Source organism: Trichechus manatus, unplaced genomic scaffold, assembly GCF_000243295.1.
Source record: "Trichechus manatus latirostris isolate Lorelei unplaced genomic scaffold, TriManLat1.0 scaffold00116, whole genome shotgun sequence".
NCBI lineage: Eukaryota > Metazoa > Chordata > Mammalia > Sirenia > Trichechidae > Trichechus > Trichechus manatus.
The window spans coordinates 1,764,563-1,779,468 of NW_004444052.1; the positions used below are offsets into that span (position 1 = coordinate 1,764,563).

At 45.1% G+C, this 14,906-nt stretch overlaps 1 protein-coding gene across 1 annotated transcript in view; it reads left to right on the forward strand.

The window, feature by feature from the left end:
- TRIO (trio Rho guanine nucleotide exchange factor) overlaps window positions 1–14,906 on the forward strand; it is a 285,006-nt gene that overhangs the window by 101,743 nt on the left and 168,357 nt on the right. Inside the window, exons 11-12 of the mRNA XM_023738420.1 lie at window positions 12,054–12,223; window positions 13,551–13,725. Of these exons, the coding sequence (XP_023594188.1) occupies window positions 12,054–12,223; window positions 13,551–13,725 (345 nt within the window). The remainder of the gene's footprint in view (window positions 1–12,053; window positions 12,224–13,550; window positions 13,726–14,906) is intronic.

The window sequence follows — 14,906 nt, forward strand, 5'->3', positions numbered from 1 at the left end:
TAACGGTTTGTAGATAGAACTCCACTAATGTAATATATTGGTGAGGCACTTCAGTACAGGATCAGGAATTGCAGCCTGTGTTACAGGTCATAAAGTACCCAGCGAAAAATGCACGAATGACATGTGTAGTCTTGTTTACTTGTTAGATTTGTTTTTAAAGTATATATATTTTTTATATTCTTGACTTCTTATTTTCATATTAAGCTTCATAAACTAAGTATTTTGTTATCATAAAGTTATGATACAGAGCTTTCGTTCTTTGAGAGAAGTAAGCTATCCATATGTATTTCTAATGTGTACTCTTTTTATGGTTTATTATTGTTGCTGTTCTTACTGAATAGGAAGTAGAAAGATTGATCACCTGCAGTATATTAGCCAAGAGTTTTGTCAGGAGAGCTTAAAAGCTGCAGATAAGGTAGGCTTTCAGAGACTGATGAGGCATTCTTGGGTTTGTTGTTCGTTTTCTCCTTTTTTTTAAAGCACAGAATTCAGGACCAGGAGATCAAGGAAGGGCTAAGCTTCCTACTTGGAACTGATGATATGTTGATGGATGACAAGTAGAAAGTGGATTTCAGTAACTCTCACTTTGCATGTTTAATCTCCTCAAAGAAAACACTCTTTAGACATGGGTTAGAGGAAGCCAAAGACCCAAATGGGTTGAGGGCTTTATAAGAAAAGACTTAGTTCTTCTAAATGAATTCAAGTCTCTCTTCCAGGAAAATTAGATCCCCAGGTATTGAAAGAACATGATAATTAGATTATTAAATTAGGTATGTTGATCTTTAAGGAACCATGGGAGATAGAAGAGATGCCAGATGGCTGAAATGCACTTTTGCTTTTTTTAAGAGGCTAGATTTCGCTTATTCCTCAGGTTGAGGTCAATCCTAGGCAGAGGTCTAGAGAAGATGGTTGATAAACTGCCAGTAAAGGAAGACGTGGTGAGTGAACAACTTATAGCATGTTAACTTTATCTTACTCTTTACTAGGTTTTTGGTTTGATAAAGGGCACACAGTGGAATTAGTGGGCATTTGATCAGGCCTTTCAACGTTTAATTTGGAGACAAGACAGAAAATATGGGCTGTATGTTGGGATGGAGCCCTGGTGGTACAGTGGTTAAGAGCTTGGCCGCTAACCAAAAGATTGGCAGTTTGAATCCACCAACTGCTCCTTGGAAACCCTATGGGACAGTTCTACTCTGTCCTATGAGTCAGAATCGCCTCGATGGAAACGGATTTGGTTTATGGGTTTATGTTAGGATAGTTAGAATTAGACCCTAGTTGAATGGCTGTGAAAAAGAATCAATTGAAGGTGTAAGTTAACACAAGATCAAGACTATCCTTATACTTCATACTCATCTCCAAGTAGAAGATGCCAGGAAGAAAGTGTTTCTGATGGGTAAGACATTACGCATTCCCAATTTATGAATAAGGAAATGTATCCAAAGCCACAACAGGATCAGACTTGCTGACCAAGGTAGTGATGGGGGAGATGATAGTCAAGCCATCTCAGGTAGACCTGAGAGCCAGCAGGAAAGAATGGTTTTAACCCCTGGTGTAACACGCAAACTGTACATTCTTGTCCTTGAACTGACCCCGCCTGACCTATTTAGAACTTTTATGCCCATGTATGACATCTAGAGAGAGTGCTCATCTGAATTTAGGGATCCTGAAAACTTTCCTTTGTTATGTTAAGAGATGTTTATCTTGAAAATGGGCAAATTGCCACACACCAAGTACAGCCTTAGTAGTGCCAGAGCAGGAATTCCCACTGAGTTAAAACCCTTGCAGATGAGACCGATGATGCGGGGCTGGCTAATGGGTGGCACCAGCCAGGCTTGAGGAGGTGTCCAGCATCATGTTGTAGCTCTCTGTCCTCATGCTGAAAACCTCACTGGCTGGATTGACCTGAAGGGCATGCTGACCAAAATCTAGATGATGGAAAGAGGGGCCTGTCAAGTATGTTGGATGAGAGAATTAAGATCCCAAAAGATCTCAGCAGGAGCAAGTGAAAATCCACCACAGAAATTTTCACTCATAGCTTTTAATATTATATAAGTCTGTTTTGAATCAGAAACACACACCTAGGAAGAATAAGGGTCACATGTTGACAACAACGTGTAAAACAAAGAAATAATCTTAAGTATTTTAACTGCTAGAATCAACAATAAGGTGATGCCCCAAAGTAATGCATCCACTGTCCTTAATCACAGTATGGAGTCATGAATAAGGGAGGCATCGTGCTGCTCTGCTCGCTGCTGCCGGGATCACACGTGGTCTTGTGCTTGATTCTGCGGTCCACACCTTGAAAGAGGAGAGTGGTCAGAGGGGAATGGGCTGGCGTCGAAGAAGCACCAGACCTTGCCGTGCCAGCAGTGTTCAAGGATAAAATGTTAGCCTAGGTAAAAATGTGTCTGTTCATGGTGATGGAAAATCTGGCAGCGATTATTGGTGATGATTATACAACATAATTGATGTAATTTATATCACTGAATTGTACACATGAAAAACAATGAATTGGCGACTGTGTTGCATACAGGGAGCCCTGATGGCGCAGTGGTTAAAGCACTCAGCTGCTAACCAAAAGGTCGCCGCTTTGAACCCACCAGTGGCTCTGTGGGAGAAAGATATGGCAGTCTGTTTCCATAAAGGTTTACTGCCTTGGAAACTTTATGCGGCAGTTCCACTCTGTCCTATAGGGTCACTATGAGTCAGAATTGACTTGACAGCAATGGATTTGGTTTGGTGTTATATACATTTTTACAACAATAATAAAAAATTAAAAAAGGAAGACAGGCTTGTGGGTACCTGTGTGCGATCTTTGGATGTTTGAAGAGTTGTCATGTCAAAAATGAAGTATGCTTTGACCAACTAGAAACTATTTTAGGGAGGTAGGGGTCACTCTCAAAATGATAGAGATGGGAAGAGACGTTTCCCAATCGGGACACTTCCACGGGGTAACTGTTACTGAAGGAAGTGTGTATTACCTCTGGCGATGTTGAGAATGGAAAGAAAATGGAAAATCCCTTGTCTAAGTGATGTCATGGTCACCAGGGAGAGATTCATCACATTTTCTGTGTTTTCAGCAAATTGGACTTTATAGAACTGTCTGGAATGTTGAAGTCTCATTATTCCTGCAGTGATCTTTATCTCTGTGTCAGTTATGGATCCATCTCTTGTCCCTGGCTGGACATTGTTGTCACGTGGTGTGTGCTTTACCTCTGTCTTTACGCACACACCCTCTGCATGTCCACCGTCCAGTGCTGGGCTGTCCACCCAGTGTCCCTTCTTCACAGGTGGGGCTGCTTGGAACACGCTCTGCGTTCCTTCTCCTCTCTCACCATGTTTGCGTTCCCATTATTTCTTGACACTGACTTGACTGCCCTCTGTCCCAGCCTGCCTTCTGCCCTTACTCTTTCTTACTCAGAGCACGAATTGCAGGCAGAGAAAGATGCTGTAAGTGGCTGGGACGGTTCCCTTTCCTCCCTGTTTTTTACATCTCAGCCACGTTTTGTGAGCGTGTGATTTCCTCTGAAATTCCCCCTGCAAGTTGCCGTTGCATCAACTACCTGTTTCTGCTCCTGGCTTGCAGCTTCTCCAGGGAACTGCAGCGTTTACACTTCCCATGCTGGCCTTACTGCTCTCCCATCTCGTTGTTGCCTGAATGATTGTCAGAAGCAAGAGTAGGGAAACCGGTACCAATGGTAGTAGCTTCTGTTTATAAAGTGCTGTAGGAATAGAGACTGTCACACGTCTGTGTTCTCATATATGGTAAAATGATCCGTATTCCATAGATGAGAAAACTGAAGGTAGAGAGCTAAGTGGATTTCCCCAGCCTCACACAGTTGGCACCCATCTTGGTCTCCTAGATGTTATAACAAGATATTACAAAGTAGGAGGCTTTAAAGAACAGAAGTGCATTTTCCCACTGTTCGGGAGGTGAGAAGTCCAAATTCAAGGTTTCGGCTATGTGAGTTCCTTCTGAGGGCTTTGAGAGAGGAACTGTTCCATGCCTCTCTCCTAGTTTCTGGTGGCTGATGGCAGTCTTGGTGTTCTTTGGCTGTTTGTAGACAGAAATCACATGCTGTCTTCCCCCTTGTGTGTGACTCTTGTTTCCATGTCTGTTCTCTCTCTTTCTTTTGGAACACTATGTTGTGTTTTAGGTGAAAGTTTACACAGCAAATTAGTTTCCCATTCAACGATTCATACACAAGTTATTCTGTGACATTGGTTGCTGTCCCTGCAATGTGTCAGCACTCTCCCCATTTCCCCCATGGCTGCCCCCTTCCATTCTTCCAGTTTCCCTGCCCCTCCTTGCCTTCTCATCTTTGCTTTTGAGCAAATGTTGCCCATTTGGTCTTGTATAGTTGGTTGTTCTCAGGAGCACATTCCTCACAGGTGTTATTGTTTATTTTGTAGGCCAATCTATTATTTGCCTGAAATGTGACCTCTGGGATGGGCCTCAGTTCCAGGTTAAAAGGGTGTCTTCGGGCGATAGTCTCTGAGTTATTCCAGTCTCTCTCAGTCCAGTAAGTCTGGTCTTTTTTTTTTTTTTAATGAGTTTGAGTTTTTTCTACATTTTTCTCCCATTCTACCCAGGACCCTCGATTGTGTCCCTGGTCCCAGCGGTTGGTAGTGGTAGTCAGGTACCATCTAGTTCTGGTCTCAGGCTAGGGAAGGCTGTGGTTCATGTGGGCCCTTAGTCCTGTGTACTAATTGCTTCCTTGAGTCTTCAGTTTCTTTCACTCTCTTTTGCTCCAGATGGGAAGAGACCATTATTGTCCTTCTCTTTTATTAGACACCTCTCAGAAGGTATTAGAATTAGGACCCACCCTTCTCCAGTATGACTTTGTTAACTGATAACATCTGCAAAGAAAAACCCCATGTCCCCAAACAAGGCCACATTCACTGACGCAGGGTTAGGACTTCAGTATACCTTTTGAGGGATACAGTTCAGTCCATACATGTGGTGGGATGGGGACCTAGATCTGGCATGCTTTGCTCCTCCCCACATACTCCACCACCCAGTGGACACACACTTGTAGCCTGCCTTCAGACTGTGCCTCACCCCCCTGGGAGCTACCCAAACCCCAAACCCATTGCCGTCAAGTCTATTCCAACTCCTAGCCATCCTATAGGCCAAAGTAGAACTGTCCCACAGGGTTTCCAAGGAGTGGCTGGTCAATTCAAACTACTGCTTACAGCAGTCCCCAAACCTAACCCTCACTTAATGAGCTGGCAGCTCGGTCCTTTCCTGAGATCGTCACCCCTCAGAGTTCCTCAGGGAGCCCGCTGTGGCGGAGTCTGCTCTCGTCAGTGAGGAAGGTGCCTTCTCCTCTGTGGCGACTTGTTCGGTGGCTTTCTCCTTTAGGCTCCACCCAGCACACAGGCCTGTGGGAAGGGGGCTCCAGGGTGGGGTGGGGCTACCTGGATCAGACCCAGCCCGATGGCTATCTCAGTACTGGGCCTCTTCTACGTCTTTATCACAGGGGCTTTCTCCCAGAATTCCACGTTCCTCCCCAGCCCAGCCTTCTCTGGACCTCAGTCCCTCAGGTTCCAGTTCTCTTACATGGAGTGCCCTAGCCTGCATAGCAGGGGATGCCACAGAGCTTGTGTCAGCCTTAGAGACTCAGACCACCGCTCAGAGGGCCTCTAGGGGCAGTGTCGACTCACTCTGCTGCTGCCTTGCCGGCTCAGGGATTTTGACCACAGTTCTCTTCGAACCCGTGCTACTGTGAGCTTCCACAAAATGTAACTCCTGTCTTCCTGCTGGGCAGAGCTTTGTCTTTCATTGTAAATTAGCAGCATGCACAGAAGTACAGTCTTTCACCTTTAGGAAGTTTATAAAGAGCCCTGGTGGCGAAGTGGTTAAGCACATGGCTGCTAACCAAAAAGTCATGGGTTGGAATCTTCTAGCCGCTCTGCAGGAGAAAATGATCTGTTCCTGTAAAGATTACAGCCTTGGAAACCCTATAGGGCAGTTTTACTCTGTCCTACAGGGTTGCTGTGAGTCGGAATCAACTCAGTGGCAGTGAATTAGGAAGTTTATGGTAAAAATTTCATAGACATCATAGAGGCTTTTCTCATCCCTTTATTCAGGGGTATTTTAAGCATCGTATGTACCATCCTAAATGCTTTAAAAGTAGACTTTGCCTGAATCAGGTTGAATTATGATGTGTGTCATTTCATCCACAATTGATATTAAAAGTGACCTGTATCTGAACCTTTTCTTCTCCACGTTGAATGAGAATATTTCCTGTAGAACCAGACAAAAATTCCACAGGGGAAAGGGCTTTTAGGTATTTTGACATCTTGGTTTTAAACGTAGCCTTGCTCCTTTGACCTCATGTATTTTTTCTTTTTGTAACGGTGCGATCCCAGATCAGTTCCTTTGTGTTCTCTTCCGTAGCTGTGGCTCTTCTTTGGTTTCACAGGCCAGCTGGGCGCTGGGAGCAGGTTCCACCATGTACACATGTCAAGATGCCCAGGATGTGGTTGGGAATAAGCTCATTTAAAAAAAAAAAAATTACTAGAGGGAAGGGAAAAAGATTGACCCACAAGTACTCGTGGCACTTCCTCCAAAACCAGGGGGAAGTGATTTCTGTAGCATCCTAATTCTAGCAGCTTTCCTCAAACTGCACTATTTGGGGATGTACAATGATTTAGATATGGGACAGTGCTGTGTTGACAGGACTAAGTGACATATTTTGAACAATTGGTAGAAACCTGGATATATTGTGAAAAATGCCTAGAGAAAGAAGACTTTGAAAACTTTGTGATTATTCTTCTTCTCATTAGAAGAATTTTTCTTAAGAAAAACGGTAATAGTGACTAACTCTTCCTTATCCCTTCACTCTGCATGTATCATCTCATTTAATGTTCCCAGCAATCTGCTAAAGTAGGTATAATCACCACACTTGTTTTATAGATGAGAAAACTGCGGCGTGGAGCATGTAAGTGACCTGCCCAGAGTCACCCACTAGTCAGTGCAGTTTAACTTCAACGTTATTCTGTGACCACTGTCTTCTGAGGAATGTTTTACTTTCACTAGATGACGGAAGCGACATTACCTCTTGTGTTATTGCAGTGGGGCTGTAGAGAAGCTCGCCCAAGCATTGTGGCTCAGGGAGGTTCTCAGTCAGTTTGGATCTTCATCTCTCCACTTCACAGTGTCTAGAAGTGAGACTTGTCATTTAAATGGCATCTATGGTAGTATTGGCTGGAGAGGAGGAACTTCACGGATGTCCTCACCCAGACAGACACCCTGCCCACGTGCTCCCACCTGTCTTGTCATGCAAGTTGGACTCCTGAGTTAGGCCTTATGGGTGAGTCAGTGGGGAGGCTGCTGAGCTACCTGCAGGGGCCCACACAGCCTGCGTCTCAGCATTCTGGGGCACCCGTGCAGGAACAGCGCAGCATCTCAGCTTCAAGGAGAGGCCAGCTGGTGACACTGGGAGACTTGACCTGTGGTGTTTGGACAAGCGCAGGAGGGGGTTGGGACACTTCTGTTAAAGGCTTAGTTACTAGATGTGTTCTGTAATGTCCCCATCAAAGACATGCAACTTCTCTACCAGAGAATTTTTAAATTAACTCTTTAATTTTGTTGTGTTTTGCTGATTTTGCTGTGTTTTTCTAATGGAGTTTTAAACACTGGTGTTTCTATCTTCTCAACACATTTAAAGAAGAGGTACTGATTTCTACTAGTGTTATGAGAACCTAGCTCTTCGATGTGTACCTAACGCCAGGGGCTGCCATTGGCTCCAGCCCTTGGTGGACCCAGTTCTCATTGCCTACAGTACAAAGAGGAGTCCCTGGGTGGCACAGATAGTTAAGTTCTTGGCTGCTAACAGAAAGGTTGGCAGATAGAATCTACCCAGAGGCACCTCGGAAGAAAGGCTTGGCGATCTACTTCCGAAAGATCACAGCCGTTGAAAACCCTATGAAGTACAGTTCTACTCTAACACACATGGGGTCATAGTGAGTTAGAGTTGACTGGGTTTGGTTTGGTTAGAGTACAGTGAGCTTGTTTTCTCACGCGTCCGACACCTTCTGCCTGATGTAGCAGAGTCAATACTTGTGTTATAGTTTGCTCCTTTACCTTTCTTCTTGTAAGTAATTCTTCTGTTTAGATTAGAATGAAAGAAGAGATGTGCAGTGATATTTTAAGAGCATAAAGTATATTCTGAGGAACTTTTTTGAATGTACTTTTGCTTAAATCATACATTTGCTTAAATCATTCAATCCTGCTGAACATTTGGGCATAAAATGCTGAGGCAGTGCCATTCCTGAGGCTCATTGGTGGGACGGGATGGTGTGTTTATGTGCAGTGCCCATCTATGAATCCATGAAGTGCCCTCCATACGTCATCTGTTAATGAGCTCCTACGGTTGACACTTAGGCAGGTGCACACCAAGGGACACGCCTGTCCTTTTGCAACTTCTGGTATGTTCCCTTGTACAGTAACGAGGGAGAGGGCAGCTTCCATGAAGCCCGTGTTTAGAGGCAGAAGAATCGGATATTGGAGAAGGGAGGGAGTGAAGTGAATGGTTATTACCTTCTTTTCCAGCAGAATAACGCAGTCATAAAGATGGGTTTTCTCATGAATGTCGGTCTTAGGAGATGAATTACAGGGCAGTCAGTAGCCAGGGCTTGTTCTCCAGGGGGACACAGAAGACCGACTTCCGGTGGGGCCACTCACCTGCCACCTGGCACGTGGAAGGCCACTTATGATGAAGTCTACGAAACCATTTCAGCTGGGAAGGTCCACAGTGACCCTTTGGATAATATATCATAGATGGCTTTGGTTAAATATTTTGACTCTTTTCAATAAAATCTTACAGCCTTGTTTTGGTAAAATATCCATTCTGCTCCTTCATTGCTCAGAGCAGCGTAACTGGCACAGACTTGGTTTCTTTCAGCAAATCTAGACTGTTGAGTTAATTTGAGTCCATCATGATAATTAGGGTATTAACATTTGGGTAACGTTGCCTTTCCCTGGGTGCTGGCAGGCAGGCGTCCTTTTTCATCCAGGCCTCTTAGTAACTCCTTGAGGATGTTGGTTTTCTCGGGATCCCTGTTCTCAAAAACTGAATCTCAGAGAAATTAAGTGACTTGTTATGTCACAGAGTTAATGCTTTGTTAAAGCATTTCTTAAACCCAGATGGCCTTCCTGTAAATCTTATAATACTGTTACTGCTGTGCACTATGACTTACAGCCAGTTAGAATGCCTTTTAACATGAAGTGTTAGACCAAACTGGAAGATGCCTCGTTGTCATGATAATATCTTCCTTCCTATTATTTATGAATATGATTATAACATTCGCGATAATTTAGAGGAAAGTTTGGGGGAAAATACCCAGGAGAGTATCTTATTAATTATATGACCCTATATAGATGGGGCAGAGCATAGTAGGTGCTCAGTCAATATTTGGTAAATGACGGATGGCAGTGTTTATGTGAAAGAAAATCTAGAGACCTCCATTCTGACACTGGCTTTGCCACTAAGTGTATGATCGTAGACAGGTCACTTTACCACTGGGACCTCATTCCCTAAATCTGTGAAATGAAAAAGTTGAACCAGCCTACCTCCAAGACTCCTTTTACTAAAATTCTAGTATGGAGCATGTTAACTTATATACAAAAATGGGTAATTAATAAGAGAAAGATTAACAAATATTTAACTCTTAGGAACCTGAATCACTACATTGAAAAATAAGTCTTTTGCCAGAAGTTTTATTTTTAAATCGGTCTGCTATATTTTGAAATTATTTGTTTGCCTGCTAATAACAATAAAGTCTTATTTTGTGTGTGTAATATTGCACAGTGAACAAGCTATAGTGTGCTTTAAGCTTTTCTTTATTAAAAATGGAAGTCAGGTTCTCTATGGATATTTAAGAGGAACAAAAGCCGCTGATACTGTTCTCAAGTAACGATATGTTAAGCAGCAAAAACTCTTAAAACGTTAGCTTGGATTTGCCAGTGTTAGTCATTGGAGAATTGCAAGCTAAAACCACAGTGAGGCACCACTCATTTAGAATGACTCAGATTAATAAGATGGACCATACCAGGTATTGGCGAGGATGCTGAGGCATTGGAACTCTTGTGCACTGCTGGTGGGAATGTAAAATGGAGTGACCACTTTGGAAAGCAATTTGGCAGTTTCTTAAAAACTTAAATACACACCTACTTTATGATTCAGCAAGAAGCCCTGGTGGGCTAACCAAAAGATTGGCGGTTCAAACCCACCAGCCGCTCCTCGGGAGAAAGATGTGGCAATCTGCTTCCGTAAAGATTTACAGCCTGAAAACCTTGTGAGGCAGTTCTATTCTGTCTTATAGGGTCATTATGAGTTGGAATCAACTCAACAACAGTGGGTTTGGTTTTTGGTTTTTATGATCTAACCTCTCTACATCTAGGTATTTGCCTAAGAGAAACAAAAGCATAAGTCCATGCAAAGACTTGTATAAGAATTCTACTGTGTGTGTGTGTGTGTGTGTGTGTGTGTGTGTGTATATGTATATGTTTTATATGTATATACAGGAGAATACTACTCAACAATAAAAATGAATGAACTATTGATGCCCTCAGTAGTATGGGTGAATCTCAAATTATACTGAGTGAAGCAAGCTGGATAGAAAAACAGTGCATGCTTTATGATTCCATTTATAGAAAATTTTTAGAAATTACAAGCTAGTCTGCAGTAGTAATAGAAAGCAGGTCAGTGATTGCCTGGGGTGAGGAGGGTACACGGAGGGACAGTGGGAGGGATTACAAAGGGACAAAGGAAACTTTAGGGGATGATGGATATGTTCACTGTCTTGATAGTGACGATCTTTTCATGGGTGTACACATACGTCAAAACTTATCCAAGTGTGTACTTTAAATTCCTGCAATCTATTGTTATATCTGTTATACCTCAATCAAGCTGTTTTAAAAGAAGATTAGCTTGGAAACACATTTCCAAATACAAGCACAATTTGTTTTTGCAAGTGCAGTTTTGATGTGTTATCCACGAAGGCTGGCAGCTGCTGGGCCAGGTGTCAGAGGGGAAGTCTCTGGACTTGCTGATCTTTCTCTCGCTGTAGCCGAGGCAGCCGTCTCTAACAGACGTGTGCTGAATACAGGAGACGATGCTCTCGTCCCCGAGGAAGCAGAGAGACTAGTTCCTCCACGTGCAAACCACTTCCAAGCCACCAGAGCCCTTTCACTTTAATTAATAATCTCTCTCTGGGCTGCTGAATAGTGCCCCAGAGATGAAGGCATCAGTGTACTTCCAGGAAGTGGGCAGAGTACTTTGGTCCCCTGGCTGCTGCTGTTCCAAGTTGTCTTTGCCCATCAAAGTCCCGGTGACATTTTTAGTGGCAATGAAGGTTTTTCACTAATTCTAGTTTTCAAACTTTTCGGCGAGGGGCTGTACTGTGGACTGGCTGACCATGTCCTGGTGTGGGTGTTTTACCTCAAGGTGGGCCTCCCTCGAATGTTCACGACCCAGCTTTGTGACTCATTAATTCTACCACATCGTGGGCAGCCTGCTCTCTGAGGTGTGTAAAGCACCTGCCTCCGAGGAGTGATGTAATAATCAATAATGGCTTGTAGTGCCTTTGCTAAAAATAAAGTAGAAGTCTCCGTCTGCTAAATAAGAGTAAGAAGGTACCTTACAAGAATGCCTCCTATATGCATAACAGATGTTTTTGTTGTGTATGGTGGGGTCCTTTCTCATTTCCACTGCACTCTGGACGGAGCTGAGGAAGCCTTGGAAAGAGGGACTTCCTTTCCCTTTCCTTTCTCTCTTGTGACAGCCCCGCTCGGCGCTGCCTGTTTATTTTTTCACCACGCAGCGGCCCGTCCTGCTTTTTGTGCCTGCGTTCCTCCGGCAGTCGGACTGTTTGGGATGCTCTCCCTCCCTCCCTCCCTCCCCCTCCTCCTCCCTCCCTTCCTTCCTTCCTTCCACCTCTCTGGGCGCAGCCACCATTTCCCTCCCGGTGTGTTCACACGCGGTCTCCGCACCAGGACTCCCCTCACACTGCGTCCCCCTCACTGCCCCCTCCACCCCCAGCTGTGGACCTGGCTGGAGGAGCTGCAGAAGGAGCTGCTGGACGACGTGTACGCCGAGTCGGTGGAGGCGGTGCAGGACCTCATCAAGCGTTTCGGCCAGCAGCAGCAGACCACCCTGCAAGTGACGGTCAACGTCATCAAGGAAGGCGAGGACCTCATCCAGCAGCTGAGGTAGGTGCTGGTTTCAACACAGCCATTTTGAAATCCTGCCAGTGATTTCCCTTTCCTCTTTAATTTTTCTAACAGTTGGCCCCAATTCTCCATCCAACCAGATGGAGAACAAACAACCGTGACAGTGAAACAGAGTGACATCTCTCTTCTTTCTTCCCTTTGGTCTTCTCTTTTTCTCTGCTTTCTCCCTCCCTTGATTATTTTTATCTCCATAACTTTTCTCATTGCAACATTGACTAGTTTAAAACCCAAAACCAAACCCACTGCCATCAAATTGATTCCAACTCATAGCAGCAACCCTATAGGACAGAGTAGAACTGCCTCACAGGGTTTCCAAGGCTGTAATCTTTACGGAAGCTGACTGCCACATCTTTCTCCTGCTGAGCGGCTGGTGGATTTGAACCACTGACCTTTCAGTTAACACTTAACCATTGCACCACTGGGCTCCTTACTGACTAATAAACATCCTCGTAATTCAGCTCCTGTTGGTTTAGTTTTTTTTCTTCTTCTCTAACACCTACTAGTCACTCCTGAAATTTCTGTATAGCCAGATTGATATAACCCTTGGAGGACCACATCCTTCAGGCTCTGAACACCTGCGTTTCTAGAGTGTGGGGAACACCCATCTCCTCAGTAAGTCTGTGAAGTTCAGGCTTAGGTGGGCTGGGCTGGGAGCAAGACCTACCCCTCATGCCCCTCATCACAGAAAGGCCGGGAGGTAGTGCTGGCTTTGCTTATGTTCCCTTTTGAGACAAATTTCTCTTTACCGGGTCAGGGGACCATTTAGGTAAATTTAATCTGCCCCACTGTATCCATCAGAGGACAGTTCATCGACTCGTCGCCAGTAGCCTTACATGATGTTTGCTTTGCTAGAAGAGACTCAGGCACGAGTTACTGAATAAAGGCTTAATTAATCACATTGAAGTTGAACCTCTCAAAACCAGTGTGACTCTACTGGTTCTACTACGCAGGTATCGTTTGTCCTCCTTGTGGACAAAAGTGGCTGAAAATGAAACTGTACTAAAGTAATTTTATTTAATTATTAGACATCTTATATGAGTCTAATACAAGAGAAAATACCAAAGAAACTCTTCAGTTTATCATTAGAGTTAGAGGCATCGCTCAGAGGAAGGAGCCAATTTATTGTTTTTCTGGAGGGCAGCTTCTTCCCTTTTCTGAGGCAGGCAGCCCAGCTTCCTGCCAGCTTTCTTCCTAGCCCTGAAGTTTTGCAGTTGCCGGATCTGGCTGTGGGTATCTAACAATGTGAGACTTTCTCAATTCCTGTTTGTCTCGTCCAACCCTGTCTCCCTCCTCTGCACCTCCACAGGGACTCAGCCATCTCCAGCAACAAGACCCCCCACAACAGCTCCATCAACCACATCGAGACGGTGCTGCAGCAGCTGGACGAGGCACAGTCGCAGATGGAGGAGCTGTTCCAGGAGCGCAAGATCAAGCTGGAGCTCTTCCTGCAGCTGCGCATCTTCGAGAGGGATGCCATCGACGTGAGTACCGTGCTGCGCCCGGCTCCTCAGCCCACTGTGGGGTGCGCCTCTGCTGAAATGGGAAATGTGGCTTCCTACAACTGAGGTGCCTGTGGGCGGTGGGCTTCCCCCCTCTTTCCTCTGCTCTTGGTGAGTTTCACGTCATTTCCACTGCCCCCCACCCCTCCGTAAGTAGTATGATAGCAGAAGGAAGCACAAGCAGGGATGATTTCAGTTCCTACTTAGACCATCCCCGGGGTCAGGGGACTCTCAGCTCTGGGCACTGAGGTTTGAAGAGATATGGAGACAGGCTGGGATGGCAAGTGGAGACATCTCACGCAGCAGGAGCAGGGCAAAGCGAAGTGTTGAGAATGGAATAACGGGCGGCGTTTTTAAAGCAGTTCGTCTCATTGTCTTGGTGTTTTTAAACCTTGAATGAATCGCTGTATGGAACTACCTTTCTCCTTAAAGTGGTGATTCTCTGTCCTCCTTCTCTCCCTCTCCTCACTGCCTGCCCTGCCCTGCCCTTCTGTTCCTTCCCTCCCACTCCCTCCCTCGCTCTTTCCAGCCCCCACCCCCATCCCTCTCGCTCTAAGAGTGAGAACAATCTTAGCCTGTAGTGATAGCATCTTAGGTAGCAGGAACCCCAGTTTTTCTTCACAGAGGTATTTTCAGTTTATCTTTAATCCTTACCTAAAAGTGAGCCCTTGTACCTTATATGTGAATAGGAGAAAGAAGTACAGGTTCCTTTCATCTTTCTTAACAAAAAAGAGGGTGGTGCTGAATTTTGTGTTAAGATCTTTTCTTGAACTTGATAAAGTGCAAGCAGAAGTGGTATGATTGGGTGAGATGGAATGTGTCTGTGAAACACTATGGAAGGAGCCAGAACTCACCTTAGCATGGCTGGGGCTGTTTGCTGGTGCCTATCAGCTTCATATAGCCGACAGCAGGCTCCCCAGAGTGAGGCTCCACCGAGTGAGGCTCCCCAGAGTGAGGCTCCATGGAGATGAGGCTCCACCGAGTGAGGCTCCCCAGGGTGAGGCTCCACCGAGTGAGGCTCCATGGAGTTGAGGCTCCACCTAGTGAGGCTCCATGGAGATGAGGCTTCACCGAGTGAGGCTTCCCAGAGTGAGGCTCCACCGAGTGAGGCTCCCCAGAGTGAGGCTCCATGGAGTTGAGGCTCCACCGAGTGAGGCTTCCCA